Below are 24835 nucleotides of genomic sequence, written 5' to 3'. Positions count from 1 at the left end.
GGAGATCCGGGAGTCAAGGGGCTCTGATGCTTTCATTTTCAGAGTCGATCAGCAATTCTGGCTGTCTTTTTTTTTTTTGGGGGGGCGGGTTCACCTCAGGACAGCTTCAGCAGAACTGGCTTGCAGAGGCTGCAGAGTCCTCCTGCTTTGAGAGTTAAGGCCTTTTTTGGCTTTTCAGGTGTGGAAAAAGAGAGTGGGTGGCTCTGCCGTTGCTGAAAAATGCCGTCCAGGAACGCAGCTGTGCGTGCTCCCTCGAGGCTCTCCCTGCTGCAGTTGGCCTCATCCTCCTGCTGCTGGCTCAGCAGCATCCCCCCCCAAACCAAGAGCTGCCACGGTCCACAAGCAGTGACAGAACAGGTTCTGTGTGTGACAACTGTCCCTGTGTCCTCTGTGGGATGCGTTCAGGCCAGGGCTGGGATGGGTGGCTGCAGCATTAAACCTGAGGAGGTCAGGGAACCAGCTAAGCACCCTGTGAAGAGACCTTGGTATCTGACAACTTATAATCAAGTTTCTCCTGCTCCCGCTTTCTTCATGCGTGGAGTCTGGTGGGAAGAGAGCCATGGGAGAGCAGAGGAACAATGATAGTACTTCCCATGGTCAATCATTTTCTCACTACTGCTTTGACAAGCCCTCCCAAATCCTCTCTCATTAGACCAGGACTCAGACAAAAGCTGGAGGACATTGAACATCCCTTTCATGGAGGCAGCAGCCTCTCCATGGGTGGCAGGTCCTGCCTCTCACCGAACTCTCCTCCTGGAGAGCCTGCTTCCCTCCTGGCAGCCTGCCCAGGCACTGCCACAGCTCAGGGATGAGAGACCCTTCCCCAGTGCGCCCAGCGAGTTTCACAGAATATTCCGAGTTGGAAGGGACCCGCCAGGACCATCCAGGCCAGGTTTCTGGCACCCACCATCCCCACTGTAACCCCGTGCCGCCCACGTGTCACGGCCCAACAACTGGTCTGTGCCCTTTCGCCTCTGAAAACAAAGCTGTGGGTGATGGTGAAAAGCAGTGAGATGGAGGGAAGGAGTGCAGGGCTTCGACTTGCCTCTCCCTGTCTCTCTGGCTGCTGGGTCGAGCTGTTTGCTCAGCCAGCCCTGGGATGGTGCAAACCAGCCCGGCTGCCAATTGACGTCAGAGGAGCGCTGGTGGTTTGCGCGAGCTCAGGGACTGCTTCTGCTCAAGGTGGGTTTCCAACACCACACAGAAACGCTCAAATCCCCCCACTTCCCCTCCCTCTGCTCCAGGAAACAAGTGCCTTATTTCATTCACTGGCTGGTTTGGTTATGGCACCAATCCCGCCCATATTTTGGCTACTTGGATGTTTGCTGAGGACCGAGCAGCACAGATAATACCAGCAAAGAGCAGGGCAGTGAAACAAGAGGGGGAAAATAGGGTGAAGCCAAGTTTAATCTCCTCTGCCTCAGTTTGTGCCACATGTTTGCAGACAGGACGAAAGCCACTTATTTTTTTTTCTTCTCACATCGCCTGCAATGTTTTTGAGGCTTGTGAAAAAGCGAGATGCTGAGTTCCTGCCATCCTTCTTCTCTTCCTCTTCAAATCGCTGCGTGTGAAATGTGTCTGGGCTGAGGGAGTTCGTTTGAACTGGGTGCATTTCCTCCTGACTGCTCGAGTTTTCCTTCATCCACTTCAACTTTATTTTGTGTTGTACTGATTAGCTGCAACCCCCCTGTCTTCCCTTGTCTCCAGCGGATTTGACAGTGACAGTGTCAGTACATTTTCCCCGAGCCCAGACCAATGTATTTAACTGCAACGTATCTTTCCAAACCCAGAGTGATTCCTATGGGGTGTGCTCGGAGAAGTCAGTGCATTAACTTCCATCAGCTTTGGGTCAGGCCTGTGCTCTTGAGTCAGTCCTTATGTGTTGCTGCCAATCTCTTCAAGATTGTCCAAAACAAACACGCTTCGGGTGAGATCAGTGCAGAGACCATCACGTGAAAAGCTCTGTGATAACAACTGACCGCGTGTTTGCTTTCATATGGCATTGACTCTTATTTCCCTGATTATTTTTAGTCTTTGAGGCCGTTCCTTAATCAACCCACTTTCTTTAATAGCCAGTGTTGTCTCTAGTGTGCTGCAGCAGGGATAATCATGCTTTCTGTTAAGGATGGGGAACATTGGTTAGCCCACAGCTAGAAGCAAGTGAGAATGTATTTCCTGCATGGGCTGATCCACCACTGAACTGAGCACAAAGTTTTTCATCCATTTCAGAGACCTTGAATCAGGTCCTTACACAGCCACCGAAAGAAAAACCCCATCAAGCTCCAAACCAGCCCAAACCAACACATTCCTTTCAGTGGAAAAGCCTTACAGTAAGATGTGCCTTGCTCAGACAAAGACAAATTAACAAAATCTTTACTCCTCTTCTACTCTACCTGCTTTTTTCCCTCAGAGGGTGAGGATTTGTGGCCCTGAAACTGTCCAGAGATGAGGAGAAGAGCTCCAGTTGGAGCGAATGGCATTCCCATACTTGAGAGAGGAGGTGAGGGAGAAGAAACACCCCCAGCAGATTGATTTTAAAGAGTACAAAAGGCTTTGAAGCCGTTTGGAAACATGGGATATTGCAGTAAATTCATGAGGAGGTGAGTGTTAAATGGAACATGCCACCAGGTTTTGTATTTTGACGCTCAGGGGCTGCTTGCACCGAGCCCACAGACCCTGTGCCTTTTGCAGGGCTGGAGGAGGATGTGCCAGAAAAAGTCCCATGTCTTTGGAAAATGGAGAAGCAAGAGAAACACTGAAATCTGGGTGGAGTAAGTGAGGAAAGGTTTTTTAAAAGTAAAGTGGAGATGCAACTCCTGTTAATTCAGGAATGCAGAACTTGCCAGCTGAGATCCTAAAATCTCCTTTTGCGGAATCTGCAAACAGTAGCCTTGAACAAATACATATGGATATATGAGTACAGCACATAAACTGCCCTTCCTCACAGCCCAGTCCAGTCAGGTTGCAAAATTTAACTCCTTTGGTGACAGCAAAGTCTGTCAGCAAGAAGCCTGGCTGGCTGGGTCCCCACCTGATGCCATCCATGGGACTTGGACCAGTCAGAAGGAGCCCATGGACAAATATATTAATTTTCGTGTTCCTGACCTAGCAACACCTTGGATCATGAAAACCCAAGGTGTTTAGGGTGCCTGATTTATGGTGGTTTATTTCCTGTATTGCTTCACTGTTTCTCAGCGTGTCAGCAGCAAAATGGGATGGGAGGCTTTTTTTTTTTTCCCTCAGCTCCCCTTAGTTCTCCTGTGCGTGCCTGCTGCTTGCCTGCCTGCCTGGATTTGCAAGGTGGAAAGGAAAGTGTAAATGTCTATTTTCTTTTCAGTGTGATTGTTCCCTAAACTATCCCACCAAATCCCTGGTGACCAGCATAGTGTGTATAAACAGGAATAGCTGCGGGGCTTGCTCGACTTGGGCGCATTATGGATCTGGGCCACCAGCTTCCCCTGCCCTCCCTGGGTCAGCACTGGCAGCTGTGGAGCTGGAAGAAAATGTCCCAGAAAAAGACATGAGGCTGGCTTTCACAGCCCTCTGCATGTGTGCAGAGCTGCAGCTCCAGTGGTGATGCTTCCAGCCAGCCTGATGGAGGACAGCTCAGGGAAAGGCTTCCTCTCATCACAGCTTTGGTGAAAGAGAAATCCCACACTGAAGTGAGGAGAAATCCCTCTTCAGTCGGCTTTGGGCCAATTAAAAAAAGTTCTCTTTACACAGCCAGGAGAGTGAAATGGGGTTAAAAACCTGCCTTGCTCAAACATCTTATTTCCAGGACAATCAGGGCTCTTGAAGCCGAGGGCTGCCTTAATCAGTGTCAATCTCCATATCTCCCGTTACTTGAGGTCAGCCTAGTGCTTGTCATTCATAATCCATCTGACTGAAGGAGAGGTGTGTATTCAAACCACCCTCTGCAGGTTGTTCTCCCAGCTCAGGCTGGGCTCCTGCTCACATTTGGTGGCTGGATCTCAGGTGTCCGTGCCAAGCAGGAATGCCTGGGTGCGTTTGGATGAAGAAGGGGGTCACTGGTGAGCTTTGGTGGGTCTCAGCTCCACGCTCTCTCTGCAGCCAGTCGCTGCAAGCTGGCCTTAGTGGCTGTGCTCTAATGTGAGGATGGTAATTTATGGAGTGGGAAAGCACTGTGGTAACAAATTAAATTGCCTGTACCGCCTTTAAAGAGAAAGGAAAAAGAAAATCCCCAGCTCCCCCCTAGCAAGTTGGAAGTTTAGATGAGCTTTTCAGCAGTTTGCTTGGACAAAGGTATGGAAGCCAGGTACCAAAACCAAAAGAAAAATGTACCCTGGTCTTTGCAGATGCAATCATTGTTTATAATTGACTACAGAGGCAATTTAGCCTCTAGAGGATAAATGCTACTGAGTAGTGATTACAGGAGGCAGGAGTGACTGGGAGGGGGAACGGCAGAGACCTGAGATGATCTAGCCCAAAATTCATCCTCTTGGAGCCCTTGCTACAGGTGCTACAGTCGGCGCGAGGATGAGCTGGGGAAGACGTCAGCTGAGGGTCTGGCACTGCCTGACGTGACACAGGACAGGGCTCCCACACTCCCCAGAACAGCTTGGCCCAGCCCTGGGATCCACGTTACAGGCTGGCAACGGGAGACATCCCCCACTTCAGCTGCCTGAGCCCGGCAGGGAGCGGCGGGTCCCCGGTGCCTGCCGTGCCACCCGGTGCCTTAAGGAGGCTTCGAGCTTCGGGACTGAGCTGCGGTTGTTCCTCTGCACCTCCCTCGAATCCCCCCAAGCCAACACCCTCCTCTAAGAGCGAAAAACATTTTCCAGACGCAAGCATGTGTACGTGTGTGGGTGGGTGGGGTGCAGGGGACTATGAAAATTTCAAGGGGAGGCATGACATCCTGGCTTTCTAAATATAGGGGACCCGAGCTGCAGCTCCTCTCACACGCTACCAGCCTGCTTTCTCTTTCGAAAGGCACCCCTTGAAGCAAAAACTGCACTGGCTGGTAGGGTGGGGGAAAAAAAAAAAAAGGAAAAAAGAGTGAAAAAAAAAAAAAACACACTAAAAAAAAAAATTAGTCCTGTTAGCTGATTGCAGCTCCCAGCGCTCTGGTGCAGAGTTGTTGTTCGGGCAGAGCTCCAAGCGGTGCCCACGCGGAGCGGGCCGGGCCAGCGTGGCGCAGATGGCCGTCACGTGAAGGCGGTGGTGGCACCAGCGGGGTGGTGGTGGCACCAGTGTGGGGCCAGGACCCGGTGGTGCTTCCCCTTCGCCCACCAGCCCCTGTCCTTCCAGGGGCAGCAGGGGAGGGGAGAGAGGGGAGCAAACCCTGGCGGGGCTGAGGATGTGACATTTTGGCTCCACGTCTCGGTTCCCTTTTCGCTGCCGTCGCTGCTGCTCCAGTATTTGCATAGCACAACACCAAGACGCCTCAGAGCCAGGGGAGAGTGGTAGCTGCTGCTTCTCCTTTTAAAAAAAGCAAGCAGTTATCCATGGGACAGCATCGCTCTCTGCGTGTGCTCGGGGTGGAGGAGGAGGCCTGACACTGAGGGGAAGGGATTGTGGCCTTTGGAAAAGTTCTGCAGGGCTGAATTTAATCGAGACTGATGATCTTTAAGCCAAGCTATGAAATCCAGAGGAGAGTTATATCCCAGTAATAGACCCTATTAGAGGGTCTAGCACAGTCTATAGAAAGGATCTCCTCTCTATTAAATTCTCCAGGGCTTGAGTTCCCATTTACACAAAGGGCCCTTTTAGCTGTATAAAATGGCCATAAAGCAGGTGTAAAAATGATTGATGCCATCTTTACAACCTCTTTGCACTGGGAAAATGGTGTAAAGTGGCCAGGGTGCAAATGAGAATCACACCTGGGTTTGTGAGAGTAAATTACATCAAGCCCTCCGCAAATTCTGTGTGTCCATAGAGGTTTAATCCACCCCTTTCTGCAGAATTCATCTAGGAAACAAATTTCAAAGGCTTAAAAAAAAGGTTTTCTTCTTCAACACCTCTGTCCTTTCTAAGCCCTTTTAGTCCCAGTCTTTCTCCTGGTGCAGTCCATGTGGACTCTGACACCAGGAAAAGGCTAGGAGGTGTCTGGATATGCTGTGGCAGGTGAAAATCCTTTAATTAATACTTTCCAAAATACTTGATCCGAGGAAAATACATGTTGTAAAACAATACCCAGGGGAAAACTAGTTCCAAAAGCTCCCGTGTCCGTTTCCCCATCCCTCCTGTTTTGACTTTAATGCTCTTGAGATACACATGAAGAGGAAATAAAGAAGCTGATCTTCACTAGATCAAAATGCCCTGTATTTATTCATTAAGCACATAAAACGCCAACGGAATACATGATGAGTATTGCTTTCTTCCAGAGCAAAGGGTTAAGTGGCATGATTAGTGAACCCGTGGAGGGTGTGCTGATATTGGAGGTGCACAGCTCGTTAAGTGGAGCAGGCTGGGTCTTCCACATCTCCCTTCTCTCCCCCATCCACCCCCTGAAGGCATTTCCAGTGGCTCTGGGATCATCCCCACGGTGCCTTCCGTGCCCCACAGCGGTCCCAGCAAATTTAAGCCCAGGGGTGAGCAGGCAAAGATCAGGAAACGCGAGGCCAGCCTCTCTGGGAGCCCAGCACCTGGGAGGTGGTGGGAGACAGGGAGTGAAAACACGTGGGTGAGACGGAGGTCAAAGGATTAAGGGGACAAAAGGCCGGCTCTGGTGGAAATGCTGCTGGGTCAGGGCTGACCAGCCGTCTGCCACAACAGCTCGGGCTGCCAGCCTGCCCTCGGCGCAGCCTCAGCTGCAGCGCTGCACACCAGGCTGTGTTCTGAACACGAGGCACATTTGGGATGGGCAGGGTGGGAAGCATGCCCTGCTCTGCCAGCAGAGCCTTCCCTGTGCTTTGCCAGCCCGTGGGGACACAGCGCACAGTGCTGAGGGTGGGAGGGAGCCCCAAAGCTCAGCTGTCATTCAGCCTGCCTTTGATCCCTGTCTTGTTGTCCTCTTTGGGATGAGAACCACACATATCTTTGGCTGGAGGGAGGGGCAGGTGCACCAAGGGTCGTGTAGGTGGGAGGAAGGTATATCCTCTGCCCTACACTTCCACAGAGAGCACGGCTGGAGTCGTGTGAGGGATGGGGGACAAACCAACACCGAGCACAGGCAGCAGGTGAGAGCCTGCCCTATGCACCCATCTCCTACAGGAGGATGGTACTGGCACAGGTCCACAAGGGCTGTGCTGGTAGCATGTCCCACCAGAGCTGTGCTAGGTGGGCTGGTTCCTGTGATATCCCACATGGGTGACCCCACCGCCGATGCTGGCACATGAATCTTGCATCACCAACCCTCCTGCAGGCTCCACTGCTTACCCTGAGCATGCCTGGGAGCCAGGCTGAGGACTTCAGATGGGTGGTGACGTGTAGGCACCCTTGCAAATGTGCCCTGCAGTCAGGCTTATGAGTGATTGTTACTTTTAGGCACATAGAAAAGGCCATTTGGAAGCTGATCTCAAAAACCTTCATCTTCTGAAGCTCCTGGCTTTGAGGCTCAGCAGGGAGCACCTTGGCGATGCTGTGTCTACTCTTAGAAGCACTTTCCATGACAAAAACTAGAGCCCACACACCCAACAGCGTTCCAGGTGAGACTTTACGCTGTGGTCTTCTGCCCCTGGAGGTATGCTGGTCTATCCCTGGGATGATGCGTGCTCACTATATGGAAGAGAGTTTTTGGGTAGGATTAGAGCTCCTCAGACAACTAGGTTTTGCCAGACCAGGTTTTTGACTTCCTGATGGCTATTTTTGCTGCAGAAACAGAAAGGGCTTTTTTTTCCTCCTTTGAAGCCTTATATAATTTTCATTTTCTTCCTCCTTTGCTAATGATTATGGCACAATCTTTCTGGCGTGTGATTGCTCCGCCCCACCTCAGAGACACCCTCGCTCCGGCCAGGATCGGGAAATCCCTAATCATGGCAGGATGTGAGCACCAGCTGTCTTGCTCTTGCATGGGTATGTACCAGCAGGCAGTGCAAAATGCTGCCAATTCAGAATTGCTCCTAAATTGGACGTCCATGCTGTGCAAGTGGAAATGACAGTTCAAGGGACAAACCAATACAGTCATCTTGGTATAAGGCTAATAGCATGTAAAGCACTTCTAGAGCTGCACTTTCAGGGTGAAAAAGCACCGTTTGAAGGTGCTTTGTTTTTCTGTACTCGTTAAGAAATCATTATTCTTTTGCCCTTGTGATTATAGAGTATGTCTTTGGGAGACTGGCAGTCTCTTCTTGCTTCCCTCCCTCCACCCCATTTTAAAAACACCCATTGTTGCAGGGATATGTCTCTCAGGGCTGTTGGCCCAACTCCACTGCTGGTGTGTAAGGCTGATTGTCTTCAGAGGAGTTACACCAAAAATGCATTTGGCCTTTTGTGCCTGGAGGATAATTGGTGGAACTGGCTAAAATCCGGGTTTGTGGGGCTGCCATTACAGCAAGGTCAATGTAATTTTCATTGTGATTAGTGATTTGGGGTCCTCCAATTTAGGAGTGCAACTCAAGCTTCCTTAAACTGATCTTTCCTCCCAAACTTCCTCCCCAATCTGTCTGGGGTCTCAAGCAGAGCTCACCCAATCACCATTAGTCAACTCACCCATATTGTTATTTATTAGTAATTGGGTTAGGTAACCTATATAATTAGTCACTCTGAAAAGTCTTATGTATATTTTATATGGCAGCCACCAATATATTCACTTTCCTGCTGGTCTCAACCTGCATTTGAAGAGGTCTTGACCTCCCTTATTGCTTTTCCAAATGCTAAATTCCTATCACGTTAGTGTGGATTACACCCAGAGCATCAAGATGTGATATATTCCCTAAGCATGATCAGCACAGCTATAATTAAGCAGTTTGGATCAGATCCTCATCTGGTGGAAATTGGTGTAGCTTCTCTGAAAGCAAGAGGGAAATGGACCCTAATTTGCTGTAGCCCTGCAGACGAGTTCCTAATGATTTTATCTATGGCTATTAAAGATAGTCTTTGGTGATTATTTGTACAGCTGCATCTTTAGGACTTTGTGACCTCAACATAAGCTCAGAAGAGACCTCTTTGCCGGAGCAGCCGTATGAAATGCTCTTAAAATGATTGAAAAACACATTCATTAGGACCGCATGAAGGTTTTTCCTCGTCGAGAGCCTTGCAAACCCTCACCCATCCGCGGCGTCCGTGATGGCAGCACACCGACATTTCCCATTCCCTGCTTGCCAACCCCCTGCCAGCCCAGACCCTACACCTGCTGTTTCTGGCCCTCAGCAGCAGCAGCAGTCAGAGGGTGGAACCGAACGCCCACGTAGAAGACCTGGTATCTGTGTTTCCACATCACGAAGCAGGTCAGGAGGCACACCAGGGCTGCCACCAGGTTGAGGGCCATCTGCAGGAGCAGGTACAGGTTGAGCATGTTGGTGAGGCTGCCACAGTCAGCTGCGTCCTGGTAGGTGAAGGTCCTGCCCAGGGGATCCGCAGTGTCCAGCTTGCACTGGCAGGACTCGAGGACGGTGTCGCAGGTAAATTTTGTCATCTGCAGGTAGTGGTGCGCGGCAAAAGCCACCGCCAAAACACAGGCAACCAGCCCCAGGGCGCTCAGGAGAAAATACATCAGCTGGGAAAAAGGGAGAAAACAAGAAGATGAAGGAGGTTTTTCCAGCTACACAGGGGCTGAGGGATGCACAACAAGTGCATGCACATGTACATGCAAGGAGTGCATGCGTCCAATGGACTGTCTGGAGATTGGGTGCTTCGAGACAGCTCATGATGCCAAGTTCAGCATGTCAGCTCAAGAACTAGTAATTCTGCCTTTTCATATTTTATATGAATTTTGAGACCAAGGAATTGGTGTCTCTACACAGCCAGAAGCTGTAAAGAGAGGGGAAACAACCTCCTCTACCACTGTACCTGCATTGGCGAGACTCGTAGTCATTAGCCGAGATAAATTAGTGCAGTTGCCTTCAAGCACAGCTGAGCAGACTGAGGCTTGGGCTGACATCTTATCCCAGGCTGTGCTGAGCAGTAGGTGTTTCTGAAACTCTGCTCATGTGTTACTCCCGGTTCGGGGTGTGTGTGCCCAAACAAACCTGATTTATACTTGCAAATCAGGCCAGCGAGGTGGCTGATCTCCTGCTCCTGGCCCGGTGAAGGCAGCCAGCCTGCTTGCTTCCCAGGCCCTGCTGTGGAACAGGAATGCCAATCTCCACAGGAAAGTGCAGGCTGTGCCCAACCTCCTTCCAAAAGTTGCCCCATAAACGTGGAGAAATCTTTCAGAGGCGTGAAGGAGCAGCGAGCTCCTTTTGTCTCCCAGTGCTACGGCGTGAGGAGGACAAGGGTCTGTTCGTGACCTCCACTGCTCCTCACAACAGTGGCAGCTTGAAAAGAGGGTGGCTTTTACCAAGGCTAGCTCTGCAGAGCCCACCCCCACAAACACAGAGCAACTCAGAGCCTTTGACTCTCTGGGATGCACCTGAGAGCTTTGGATACCAGCACATATGGACTTCCCTTGCTTTTGATAGCTGGAACTGGTAGTTGCTGCACTGCATGCAAAGCATGTGTGAATGTATATTAAAATAATATTTCTGTGTTGAGCCAAAATAGCGTTTTTGGTTCTGTTCAGCACTGTAAAAACATTTATTTTTCTTGGCGTCTTATCTGTCAGACACATGGCATGGTTGGGAATCTGTTATTTTAAACAGCGGCTTCTCTCTCTCTTAACCTCGACACTGCAAGCAAAATATCAATATAAAAGCATTTTTTATGACCTTGAAACTCCAAGTATGTATGTCTTGATAAAATTCACACTCCTGGTGTATTTGTCTTATATCTGCAGTGTGAATCAATCTTCTATTCACTTGCCAGCTTGGGAAAAAAAAAAAAAAAAAAAGCATTTGGGCTTATTGCAGGTCCTGAAGCACTATATACATTTTTCTCCTCATATCACTGAATTCTTACAGAAAGATCTGAGTTTCCAAGACTTGGTTACTATTCAATCTAATGACTTCCCCTGCAGCCTTAAACCAAGGGCAGCTTCAAAATGAGGGTGGCTCTTATTAAATGCAATTACTTTACCCCTGCAGCTTTCAAGGCAAAGGTCCATGGGAAAGGTGAAGCCGGAAAATGAGGCCACCTCCTCATGTAAAGCTCACAGAAGATGGAGTGGTGCTGACTGATGCAACCCCCTCCAAACAAAGACGTGGTAATTCATAAGCTGATGGCGTTATTTTAAAAGATGGTGGGTGCAAATGTGTCTGGTGGGGAAAAACAGAAAATGGGCAAACACGTCGGTTGTTCTGCGAGGTAGAAGTCCTGGTGGGCTGGCTGGAAGTCCCTGGATTCATCCCAGCAGAAGACAGAATCAGGCCTCCCTAATAAATGAGATACTAAGCCAAGACTACACGATGTGCCTGATTCTCCCTTGGCAGGTATTTCATTTAGCTGCCAGCTTCTATCCAAAGTCAGGACACAACAGCATGGAATCCACAGCCTAAGCCATGCTCCAGGTACAGTCAGCGAGAGTCTGGCTCTAGAGTTCCTAAAAGGAAGGAAATCTCAGCATTCAGATGCACCAGGCAGCTCTTACAGTAATCCTCAGAGGCAAGCAGAGGTGTGTGGGGGACACAGGGCAATTTCCAAATAGCTAATTATTCTCACAAGAATCTCTCTGTGAGCTGCTGAAAATGAACACATTTCCAAATACCAGAGGTGAGGCAAAAGCAAACAGGGCCTGTGAGGGAGCACAAGACAGTGAGTGCTGAGATCCCATCAGCAGATTAATCACATGCCAGACCTGGAGGCAACTTCAGCATCACAGATACTACTGCCTGGTGGGCTGTGCCCAGGAACCAGAACTTGCCACTGGAAAACTGGTTTTCAAGAGCCTCAGAGAAGCAGGCACTGTGATTGCTGCTTAAACTGAAGGAGAAAAGGGAAGCGGGGACAGGCAGTGTATGGTGAGGTCAGAGTATGGCAGCTCATCCTCCTTCAGGTTCCTCATAGGGGGAAGACACATTTTAGCAATATTTACTGGCCACAGTTTTGCTCCGTGGCTAAAAGAAACGACTGATCTAGGATGGATCGAGTTCCTTGTGGAAAAGGCTTCTCACAGTCATCAGAGGTGGAAGGAGGAGGTTTGCAGGCGTGGATCAGGGGGACTCCTTTTGAAGGTGGTGGTGGTGGCTCAGGCACAAGGCTGTGCAGGGGACAGGAACCGTGGTGTGTCACGGCATGGGCTGTGGGGCTGGGTGGGGCAGCAGCAGAGGGTGTCACGCTGCTGTGGGAGATGCTGTGACGAGGACCACAGGCAGATATTAGCACACAGCCCAGGAAGTCCATAGGATGTCTCCAGATTTTCCTGTGAGCCCGCTGTCCCCCCTGAAGGGCATATCCTCCCTCCCTTTGGGGGGGTCTCCCCTTCTCACAGGGTGCCGTGGGTACCCACAGCAGCCTCAGGAAGGCACTTCTGCCGAAATCAGTCCTCAAACTTCCTTCTTAAACAGGATCCAGGGCTCATGCAGGTGTGAAATGAAAGAAGCAGCTGTCAAGAGGGAGGAAGGCACAGAGGACTGCACAGGTCTCCTCCTGTTTTCTGCCCCAAGGCAGTCACACAGTGGCCATACGATCACCTTGGGGGTTGACTAAAATCCCCAGGCCGGTATGTGTGTGATCCTCTTCCCGAGTGATCCTTGGGCTATGCAAGGGATCTCGGGGTGCCTACTGCACTCCAGGGAAGCCCAGCCAAGATTTCCTTGCAGGATGATGCAGCTTTGGTGGGAACCAGCCACCAGTGTGAGGGCCTGGGCTGGGCAGCAAGTCCCCAGAAGGACAGTCAGAGCAGATGGGGCTGCACTTGGTGATGGATGAAGCATCAGGCCCCCAAGAAGGAGAGAACAACCCATTGTACAATTGGCTCTGTCTCATGATTGTAAATCTTGCATCCTCAGCCTTGTGGAGGAATAGCTAATGTTGGGTTTTAAGTTCAGAAACAGCTCTTAACTCACATTTGAATATTTGAGAAGTGATACTGGAGATGTGACCAAAGCCCTGGAGGGGACTTTTAGCTCCTACTTTGGTAAAATACCTACATGCCCTGCAACCAGAAGCCATTTGTCCTGAGAGTCACTGTGGGATTCCAGCTCCCAGAGGGGACATGGGACAGGAGAGGTGAACAGCCCTGCAGTGATGGAGTTCTGTGGCATGCCGCAATAGGAGATGCTGGGAAGGGGGATTCAGGGGCAGAGGGTGCTGTGGGGGACTATTGACTGAACCAGAAGTGTTTCAAGGGAGATTTTAGCTGTGATTCTGCCAGGTGATGAGGAGTGACCCACTTTTACATCACCTGGGGAGCCATTTAAAAACGCTTATTTTCTTACGGGGGTGAGCGATGGCTCACACTCCTCCCTGCCAAGGGTGGCAGAGACACCCGGGCTGCCCAGCCCGAAACGAGGGATGACTCCCTTCCTGCCTGGATGCCAAGTTCAATTTAATGCCGCAGGGCAGGCAATAAAAAGCCTGGCGTGGCAGCTCCCGCCCAGCCCAGCGGCTCCCTGGGCAGCCGTAACACTCAGCCTGGGGGTGTAAAGGTGACGGGGCGAGAACGCAAAGGCAGGCAAAGGGCAGAAACGATTGTTCTTCTTCTCCCTTTCTTTGTGTAAGTACGGGAGAAGCTCGAGAAAGTCACAAAAGACACGCCGGGGTCTAATTTGTAAGGGAGGACGGGTGCCAGGATTGGAAAAAGCTGCTCCCTGCGTTTTGTTTCCTTCTGCCCTTTCTCGGCTAATAATCACTGTTATTTTGTGCTGCTTGCGTCGGTATTTTTCTCGGTTGTTACGCGTCTGCAAAATATTAAGAGCCTTGAAAATTACAATAATAAGGAAAAATAATCCAGAAAAAAGAGGTGTTAGAAACAAGCATTCTCAGCCTTGCTCTTCTAGTCGCTTACCAGCGTCAGCAAAGCAGTTTTGGAGGCAAAGGTGGGGTGTTGTGTGTAGTTTCTGCTCAGATGGGAGTTTGCTTTGTAGGAGAATGAATGTCCCTGTGCTTTCCTAGTACTTTCCAATTAAAAATTAAAACTTGATTTAAGTGGATGCCACCCTACTTCTTACTCTGCTCGCTATCTCTACTTAATCTACCTAAAATCTCAATCTTTCACTGAACACTGCTCAGATTATTCCAGCTTTGTCTATCCAAATCTCCTTGAAATTCCTAAAAATGGCAAATAAAATGGTATCTTGTTCTGATGATTTGAAATGTTTGTTATTGGAGTTTCCCCTTTATAGCTACAGTTTCTTCCTTGGCTGCCTGGAAAGTAACAGAAAACCATTCTTGCATTTCAGGTGCATTCTCATTTCATTTCCTGTGGTCTTAAAAATATCCCCTGCACCAACTGTTCTGATTATATTTAATGGCATAAGAAACAAAAAAAAGTGTTCAGAAAAAGTCAGGGTACCTTTACTGTGAACTGCACACACGTCTTCTCGTCGGGTTGGTACGAAATACAGAGCATAACAAATCCCACTAAGGACACCAGACAGACCTGCAAGGGAAAAGATGTAAAATGTGTCAAGGTTAAAAACAAACAAAACAAAACAAAACTTAGAAAACACAAAAATACTTTATTTATTTATTTGTTTGTTGGTTTGATTGATTGATTGATTATTTATTTATTTATAGCCAAAACACCTTTCTGTGGCCATAACTCAAGAAGGAGCGTGGAAGCAAAGTCATCAAAAGACACAGCCCAGCAACAGCCTCTAGGATGTTGGTCGAGTTTTTGTCTACAAAACTAGCTATCAGAAAAGAGCAAAAGGCTTATGAAGGGCTTGCAAGCCCAGAGATCACCACCCCATGTACCTCTGGGTGCTGATAGGGCTTTTGTATCACCAGAGCAAGTCGTAAATCACTATCTAGAGCTGCTGCTGGATAAGAGGCAACACAGTTTATAGCAGAGGTTTTCACCCTCTCCTAGAGCAGACACCTTGCTTACAAGACATCTGTCTCCCCTGCAGTCTGAAACTGTGTTTTAGCCCCCTGGCAGTAATTGCTGAAGGTTAACAGTAATGGAAAAGTATTTATGCACTTCATTATTCATTGAGTTGTCTCTGTTATTAATTCTGGATTTATTTGCAGGAGCAGATGCTCACGGGTGGGCATTTTGCAGCCAGGGAAGGAGGGAAGATCCAGCTCTGAGGAGCTACCCCAATAAATGTGATTTGCTTGAAAATGGGGGGACACTGGGTATCCCCCACTCTACTAAGCACTCCAGTCCAGAGGCCTGAAGTTGTGTCAGGGCAGGGTTAAGTTGGATATTAGAGAGAGGTTCTTCTCCCAGAGGGTGGTTGGGCACTGAACAGGCTCCCCAGGGCAGTGGGCACAGCACCAAGGCTGACAGAGCTCAAGAAGATTTCAGATGACCCTCTCAAGCCCATGGTGTGACTCTTGGGGATGGTTCTGTGGAGGCCCAGGAGCTGGACTGGATGATCCTTGTGAGTCCCTTCCAAACTCAGCAGATTCTGTGATTCTGTGATTTTGTGATGCTGGCAGCATCTTGGTTATAAATCCCATTAAATTCTCAGTGACTACACCAAGATTCTATATTTTTCTACCCTTTTTATTTTACTCTGGGAGTTTGGAAGGCTTACTAATTTGAGACTTTCTGCTTTCCCAGAGCAATGGGATTTGCCCTCTGGGGCCAGACCCAGGTAGGGCCATGCCATGGACCGCAGGGCTCTGTCCCAGCCCCACCTGCTCACTGCATGTGCTGTTCACTTCCAGATTTCCAGCTCCAGAGGGGACTGCTTGACCTGCAGTGAAAAATCCACAGCTGTCCTTTTAGACAGCAACAGCTGAACACACCTCTCTCATGATCTGATGTACAAAACACCAAACTTTTGGTGCCTGGATTGCTGGTGTAAGGCCCCAGACAGCAGCTCTGCAAAGGAAGAGTAACTCTCAACACAGGGAGAGCTGTTCCCTCAAGAACCTGTGTGATTAATAACACTTTTCCCCATAAAGTTTTATTTCATGTCATTTCAGTAGGACATGAATAGGAAGTATTGCCTGAGAACATTTCTAAAGAAAGCATCAGTATTATTTACTCCTTTCCATGTCATGTGTATTTATATTCTGGTCCTGTGACTTACACACTGCCTCCAATTTATTTGTTTCTTTCTTTTTATTGTTGACAGCCATGGCTGACAGGGTTGTCAGGGGAAAAAACAACCTTTCTTGTCAAAGGTCCTTCAGTGCTGGTTGGTCTGCTGCTTTTTTTTTTTTTTGCCCTGTAGTGGTTCTATCTGACTCAACCATGTTTTATTTCTCAGGATTAATTGCCTATGTCCTTGGTCCTTTGCACTGTGTATTAATCTTTTAATTCAATTAACATGCCCATAACACTTAAATCTTAAGGAGATCGTATCTCTGGCAATATCCAAATGATAAACTCCCCCAGTGGCAGCAGTGGCTGAAGGAGAGAACCTGCAGCAAGAACTAAAATAAATAATGCTTAAATACACTCGCTTAACGTCACATCCCCCAAACACACGAGAAATCAAAGGGGCTTCTCACATCAGAGCTGGGCCTGAGCATTTTCAGGACCTGCTGCTGAAGGATCTTGTTATGAGCAGTAAATCAGATTTGCTTTGCTTCAGCTACACCAGTGGGCATTTACACTCGCATGGACCGCGGGCCAGATTTGCCTCCAGGTTCCTCCCCATGAGACATCACGGGACTGCTCCCACTCCCTCGCTCCCATTCCTTCCCCTTCAACCACAGAGAGCCGACAGAGCTGCTCTTATTTCCGAGGGCACAGCCAGACAGACACCAGCGGTGGAATTTTCTCCCTGCCTCAGTACAACTCCTGGCAAAACCCCTGCCAGCTCCCATGTGTGGCAGGATCAGACCCCCTCTTCAGGGAGCTTCCCAAATGCAAAAGGCCGTCCTTTAAAGGGATTTCCACTCCTGCACGCGCTCTCCAAAGTTCCCCTGAGATTTAAGTTACATACTCAGGGATACTTGAAGAGGCACGTTTGTAGAGAGGTATTTATAAAAGATTACACCGGGTCAGGATTCTGGCAAGTCTTGGCCGCGGTATTTCAGAAGGCTTAAGTATTTTTTTTACAACAATGTAGCAACTTTTTTTTTTTTTTTTTTTAAACCATAGATGTGTATTTTTTCTAAGTGGCGGTAAAAAATAACGTTGCTGAGAATTATGACTCACATATGTTTTATATTTCGGTTCTTTAAAGGCAAATTCACTCCTTGGAGGAAACCAAAGTATGGAACATTTATATAGGAAACAGCTTTATGCTTCTATTTTATACATTATTAATAGATCAGTTTTGAATTATACCTGTGAAGTGCAACAGAATAACTATAAAAATCCTCCTGGTAAATATTTTTTTAGGACCTGCTAAGTACTACAACAGCTTCAGGCACGTTATGGATGCTGCTGATGCTGATTGCTAAGTAGCAGCAGGTAATCCTGCATCCTAGTCCTTCCATAGCCACTGCAATATCCCAGCGTGGAGCACACTTTTCCTGTGCCTTATTGACTAAGCACACAACACAAAACGCAACTGAACTTGTTTTAGCACATGCTCGCCAGCAATCGATGTGCATTTGTTACACAAATAGAATGGGTTCTGTGAGACCCGCAGGAAGGGGCAGTTAATTAGATCAGCTCTGGGCAAGCCGTTATCTAGAAATCTGGAAATCTGCATTTCTATGCCGAGAGAGAATTTCGACTCGACTCGGGTTTATTTCAAGATCCTGTTTCAAAATTTCCATATGGGCACTCTTTGCTGAATGGGTAGTGATGGGAAAGGTTATCCAAGGAAAGAATTTAATTTTAGGGAAGCGCTGTCTAGAAAAAGACCCAAATGTGATAGAGAAGCATTTAGGAAAGGTAAGGATTTCATTTCACTTAAGGCATACCCTGTGAAATCCCCCAGGTCACAATCCAGGGAAAACAGCTGTTTACTAGTGCTGGCTGAAAAACTGAAGAGTTTATGCTGTATGAAATTTTTAACACTATTTCTCTTTTTTTTGTGGGAAGTAAGATATTCCTTCCACTGGACAGGAATACCTCAGGGCTCAAAAGTGACTTCAGAATGTTTGATTTTCAGCCCACAGTCAAAACAGGGTTAGAAATTTTCCAGGTTGCTCTCCCTGTTGAGCCTGTTGTCATGAGAACTGAATCGAGTTCCTATAGATTTCATCAGGAACGGGACCAGATTTAGGAGTGGGTCCCAGTGGATTTGCCTGGGAGGATCCCTGCTCGCTCACATCTGGTCCTGCAAGGACTGAGCACAAGGTGTGCACGAGCAGCACCAGGACCCCACGTGGCAGTGATGAGGATGGCTGTGTGTGGTGTGTAACTGGGGGGAAATACGAACAGGTAGGGCACAAATTTCCGCTGTGGGTTTGCATTCATTATCTTTGCACAGCGGCATTTTAACGTGGTTTGCTTTCATTCCGGCAGATTTCAAAACCACAGATTGCTCTAATCTGTCTCCATCTCTCCCTCAGACTCTTGTGAAACCAGTTTTCCCTTTGTTATTGCTACAGTTTCAGCCCAAATGTAGAATAAGTACCTCCCACCCAGAGCATCTCGAAAACCTTGGCACCTGAGGCTGGCAAAGCCAGAGAGCTGGAAACACCCACCAAGACATGAAGGAAGGGGGCAAAAACCTGCTTCAAAGGAGCATCTTGGGTCCAAGCCACGTCACAAGACAGATGCTGCAAACACTCAAAAAGACACAGTATAGCTCATCTGCTCTTTATATGGGGGCTTGTTAGCTGGGAGCAACCTTTAGGGACAGAAAGCAGACCTGCTGGAGGACAGTGCAAATACACACAGTGCAAAGCCACACAGGGGGACTCCTCTTGTTTAATAAGAATGCAGGCTCAAATTTGAGGGGGGAAACTGCTGTTAGTAGAATCAGGAAACAAATTTCCATTATGGACAAGTTATTTTATAGTTGCTCACTTCAAGACACTGTGGATTTTTCTGCTTGTAGGGTCAAGGGTAAAGAATGATCTCTCGTAGCTGTCTCTTAAGTCTCTGGCTCACCCTCAGAGGTGACACTTGGCTTGATGGCTCACCCACTTTATCAGATGTGGCAAAGCTTAGCTCCCATCTACACCCTGGGATAGGCCACGTTATCCACCAAATCTAACACTCCCACTGGACACAGCTTTGATGCAAGAAAGAACACGTCACTGTTGGCTTTGTAATTATAAACCTGGATCACCTCTGGTGCCAGACATCTCCACGGGCCACTGCAGACAGCAACACTGGAGTTCAGTCACTTTATGAGGTTTGAGGAAGCTCTGAGGAAACTGAGATGTCAGTGGGTGCTGCAGGCAGCTTTCCCTGCCAGCTTTGATCAGCCTCAGGTCAGCCTGGGTCTCACTACCACATGGAAAAGAAGCCAGTCTGCCACAATGAGGTATTGTGCCTTAATGGGGGTTTTTTCCCCCTTCTTGTTAAATTTAAAGACAGTCTAGTTGCATATAAATTACTTCCAGAAATAATAGCTGTAATAATAAGGAAAAACATGTATATTGTGGTTGCAGGCAAAGGCCGTCATCATCTAGGAAATCATTCTCTTAACAGCCATAAAATCCACAATAACTGTCCATCCCTGCCCCGCCTACAGAATAAAATAATGATGTCTGTACTACAGGTCCCTTCAAGCCATGCAATAACACACCCTGGCAGATGCACAACTTTCTTTTAAATCCTGTGAAGCCATCAAACCCCTGCAAGGACGTTCAAAATCAAACGGCATCATGTTTTCCCGCAACGATCTTTGCTGCTTGGGTCAGTTGCTCAGCAGTGAGAGCGGCTCATCACTTGTGCTAAGGCAAGATTTAATTCCCACAGCAAAGGCTGGGATGGCTTGCACAGCCAGGAGCTGCAGCTCCAGTCCATTACTGCTGTCGGATCAGAAAGGCAGTCCTGGGTGAACAAATGGCCCGAGGGGACCAAAAAACAAAATAAAATAAAATAAAACTGGGAGTTCCCAGTGATTTTCCAACAGTGATTTTCAGCCTGAGAAGTGCAGCGTGGCTGAGAGCACTACCTGGGCATCACCCGTGGTGTGAGGTGTGTCCGTGGATGGGAAGCTGAGGAAAGCCACCACCTCCACAGTCATGAGGTTATCCAGGGCTGAGGAAAACTGTTTGCTTTCCCCCGCCCCTCCAGATTTTACCTAGGCTTTTGGAACATTTTTAATGCATTGCTGGATTATGTAATCCAGCCAGGAATTCTGATTTCCACCCTCTTTCCCCTTGAGTCTGCAGCTAGACCAGGGGCCAAACCACAGAGGTGCCCAGGATTAGACAAGCCCTTGGCCAGATATCACACAGACCTCAGGTATGCAGATACCTTCTCAAACCATTCTTTCTGAACATTAAAACCTTTTTTTTCCTCCCATCAAAAGTTTTCCACTCGATGCCTGATCAAAACAAAAGTTTGGACTTGAGCTGGCCAATGCATAATTCCTTTTAGAAGATGGTGAGATTTAAAGGCAGAGGGCTCTGAAGAGTACAGCTCTAGTGTTACACACATATATATATATAGCTCTAAACAAGCACTGGGAACCTCACCATTGCATATTTTTAGGCAGCATACCTCTTTGGATACAGTCCAGAGTTTCATAGGCTTTGGAGAAGGTTCAATTAAATACCTAAACTTGCAGGCTCCTCTCTCAAACCGTTTGATGTTTGCCCATGGCTAATTGAAGCTAGGCTGTATTAAAAAAAAAATGGATGCCTGAATGACTGTAATCTCCTACACCTGCTTTGATGGCACCAGGTTTTAAGTGTCACCTTTTATTAAAAATCAGTTTCCCTAATAACAAGCCAAAGTTAAAAACCCAGCGAGGCTGTGTAGGAAGCAAAGCCTCGCTGAAAGCCACCTCCACAATTGTCAAAAGCAACAACAAAAAAACCCAGCAAGGGGCCAGGGCTAACAAGAAAGTGTCTCTCTGCTTTCAGGCTTTAAAAGAGAACACATTTCAGGGTGGCTTAAACAGTCAGTCATCCCCCATATCAGAATGGAAAGGGATCAGTTGCCTCTTGCTCTAGCTGGGGATGCTTCCCTATTATTGACAGGCACAGCAAATCCCTTCTTCCCCAGAGGAGCACAGGTCTAACCAACCCCAGCTAATCATCAGGACACATTTACCCCAATTTCTAACTTAGATCACTTTATAGCACAGTATTATCCTTTTTTTTTTTTTTTCTCCCAGGTGCCTGTATACAATGCTTCATCCTTTCATCATCTGCCTCACAACCACATTCCCAAGGCTTCACACTCACACACACCACTGTACCCACATTCAGGATGAAAATCCCAACTCCTGGTTTATCCCTGTTAACATCCTCTACCATTTCAAAGTTCAAATACCTTGCACCATTCCCTGATCCAGCCACGTAGTGCACTCTGTCTCTCTCTTTCCTTATCTCCTGTCTCTCACAACTGGATTTTTCCAGCCATCACGGGGTCTTCATGTCACCTCTCCTTGTCTAGTGAGATTCTCAAAGCAAAGAATTTTTTTTTCTCCTTTGCTGAAGGCTTTGCCTTAAGTCTTTTTAAAGGTTCTTCAAAAAAAAATTATGATAGTTTACAGAGACGTAAACATTTCTCCAGGTAAATGAGGATTGATTAAACTGCTTTTTCAGTTAAAAGTCTGCCTGCCTTTTGCACCACAAAGCAAAGCACCACATCAGCCTTACTCCACCAGAGCAGAGAAATCAGTGCTTGAATGCTGATCCCAAGAGGAAATGATCCATGTCCATCCCTTCTGGCCTGAGGAAACACTTGGGGAGATTAAGCAGGGAGAAGCATCAAGCTCCTGGACTGGGAGCTCAGCCCCCCATGACAGAACTTTTGAGATGCTTTTTCCAACAAAATCAGTGACAGCTGGAGCCACAGTTGCTGCCCTGAGCTACTTGAGGAACAGGTTTTCTACATGTTTTTAAAAGCCCCAATTTTATGAACATCTATGCCTATATATATTTATTTTTATATTTAAAATAGCTTTCTGACAGAAAGAATAAACACCCTGTATAATCATCTCTGATGAGCACTTCTGTAACTTTCTTAACTGCCCGAGTCTGCAAAACAGGGCTGGAAGGGACCTTGCCTGTGAAAACTCTGATACTCTCCGCTTTTGATCGCAGTGGAAATAATCTAAGAGCAGATTTTTCAAGGGGAAATACATCTTTTCTCCTTCTGGGTGCCAAAAGGCCACAAGCTAATGAAAAAGAATGAGAAGGATACCATTAATATCTACTGTTTCTGCAACACTTCCCATCCCAGGATCTCAAAGCGAGGGGTGACGGATGGCCACTATTAACCCCACTTTGCAGGGGAAATCACAAAGTCTCAGCAAGGTTAAGCAACTTGCCCAAAGCTACCCAGCAAGATACAGGGGAAAAAAAAAAAGCCCTGCACTCATGGGTGGAGCTGTGAAGAGTTTTTCCAAGCTCCTGCAATACAGCAAGAAGGAGGAGACTACCAGGGTGGTCCAGCCTGCAGTTTCACTGATTTTCAGGGTGAAATACCTCTGATGCAATGCAAGCTGCATCTCTTCCTTCTGCAGGAGCTCAGGAGGTGCCAGACACCCCTTGGAACCCCCTGGACTCCCTGTCAGCAGATCACTGGCCACATTTATTGGTATCCTCACAAACTGACACAGTCAGATTTGGAACCCATTTAATTCACACTGCCTTGCCTGGTTTTCCTCACTAGCATTTATTTTACTCTATCTGCTTTGCTAAATAAAATTCCTTTTCATTCATGGTAATGCACTAAAGCACTTGATTTTCAGCAAGGAATGGTGTCACCATTTTGCCATTAATAAAGAAGAAGAAGAAAAAAATTAGCTTTCAATCAATCAGGGTCTATTTAACACATTAGCAATTTTCCTTCATTTTTTCTGTCATCCTGCATTAACAGACTCGGGGTCAAATCCTGCCCTGGTGTAATTCCAAAGGAGTAACACCAGGAATGAGCTTCACCCATTATCTCTAATGTTGCTAAAAAGGTCTCGATAATAGATTTTTTAAGTTCTTGATTCTGAATACTAATCAAGTCCTTTAAAAAAGAGCACTTGAGTGGGATGCTACTAAAACAAATATGCTCTGGTATTTTACACCACACTGTTCTGCTCTGCTGCTCATTTCTGGGTGAATAGATGAGCTTTGGGAAGTCACTTTCTGCCATGAGGTTTGATCTCGAGCAGCACATGGGTCATCCATCCCTACCTGTATTCCCTCCATGCAGCTCAAGAGGCAGCCCATAGGACATCCAGCCTCAGGGAGGTCCCAGCCAAGGGTCCTCCTCCAAGTTTCCCCCAGTTCTCCAGAGGCTGGTCCTCATCACACACCCCCATCACAGCTCACCTGCAGCACCCTGTGACCCACACACCCAGAAACTCCAGCTCAGCAGCTCCTGGCCATCTCCATCCAGTGCCCCAGTGGGCACCAAGTACCTCCAAGACATCACAGCACAAGAGCAAAGTAAATGCAGCACCACGTCCTGCCCTCTGCCCCTCAGAGCTGTGCTTTGCTCTGCTCCCGTGGTGCATCGGCCACGGCCAGCAACCCACACGGGATCTCTTGCTGGGGCTGCACCACCACCTCATCCTCTCCTTTCTAGCACCAGGTTTCCCTTTTGTCCCCCTCTTTCCCTTCTGCTTCGGGCTGAGGGTGCAGGAGAGCAGAGAGTGTGGTTGTCCAGGAGCCTGCCTGGCCATGCGCCCCTGGCACTCAGTGCCTGTCATCACCCTGAGGATAAACAGGGGGACAACCAAGAGCCATTTTGAGCCAGGGAGGGATCAAACCACACTTGAATGTGCTGGTGACTCACCATCACACCAGAGTCCCCAAGGTGAGAGTCACCGTGTGACTCAAAGCGGAGGTGCAGTCACCCTTCCCCACGGGGCCCTGCCCGGGCACCCCGGAACACGAACCAAAACAAAGCCCTGGCCCCCACAGCCAGCACAGTCCCAGGAGATGAGCTCCCCCAGGGGTTATCCTGGATGGCTGGTGAGTGCAAAACATCACCACCACAACTGAGAGATGAGTTTTGCTTAGAGCTGGGGATTGGCTCAGGATCTGAGGGAGATCAGGCATACGTGGATGTCTCAGATGGATGCTGCTTGGGCACACTGATGACATTCACGTGGGCCAGGGGCCACTTCCATGTCTTTTCTCATATCCCTGGCTGTACACTTAGTTCAGTCCAGCTCACTCTTTCCCCAACTCTTCTAGTGAAAAAGCTATTTCAATCCTGGGATACTACTAGTGCTGCCGGGAATAATCTGACCTCCAGAATCCCCAAAATAAACAAGAGGAGTGAGCATGTCACACACTGCTATTTTACCATCTGCATTCCCCTCTGGTTTGTAACTGTGAAAACCCCAGGAGGAAGTTCTCCTTCCCAGCAGGGACAGGCTCTTGCCCCACAAAACATCACTAAGCTCTTGGGTACCTTTTCAATCAGAAGAGAAATATGAAGAATGAGATGAGCAAGAGGAGGAGCTTCCTTAGGGAGCTCAGGCCTTGCTCCTTCCACTCTCTGAAGGGTCACCCAGCAGGATTAATACAGCAAACCCCAATCAGTTCAGGTGATCAGGTAATCTCCAGCTAGCAAGGAATTAGATTCCCAGGAGATGCTCCCACAGCCGTTTAGCACTTGGAGGAATTTTAAGTACCTAAACATGAAGTTTTTTGCTTGGAATTTTTGCAGTCTAACAACATCAGGATATACTTTCAGGATATATTTTCCCGCCCAGGGAAAAAACCCTGCCTGCTAAATTAC

The 24835-nt window shown here is 48.0% G+C and overlaps 1 protein-coding gene across 2 annotated transcripts in view; it reads right to left on the bottom strand.

Moving 5' to 3' along the window:
* Nucleotides 1-6260: 6260 nt before the first annotated feature.
* The window catches only part of SSPN (sarcospan), a 69849-nt gene continuing 51274 nt past the window's right edge, over nt 6261-24835 (bottom strand). For both annotated transcript variants that reach the window (XM_050325383.1, XM_050325382.1), the window contains exons 2-3: nt 14450-14536; nt 6261-9616 (exon numbers count right to left, since the gene is read on the bottom strand). In XM_050325383.1, the coding sequence (XP_050181340.1) occupies nt 9245-9616; nt 14450-14536 (459 nt within the window). In that variant the 3' untranslated portion in view covers nt 6261-9244. The remainder of the gene's footprint in view (nt 9617-14449; nt 14537-24835) is intronic.

Source organism: Myiozetetes cayanensis, unplaced genomic scaffold (assembly GCF_022539395.1).
Source record: "Myiozetetes cayanensis isolate MyiCay16 unplaced genomic scaffold, myiCay2020 scf3, whole genome shotgun sequence".
In the NCBI taxonomy this organism is placed as follows: domain Eukaryota; kingdom Metazoa; phylum Chordata; class Aves; order Passeriformes; family Tyrannidae; genus Myiozetetes; species Myiozetetes cayanensis.
Note: the sequence above shows the minus strand (reverse complement) of the source record. Positions and strands in the feature narration are given on the sequence as shown.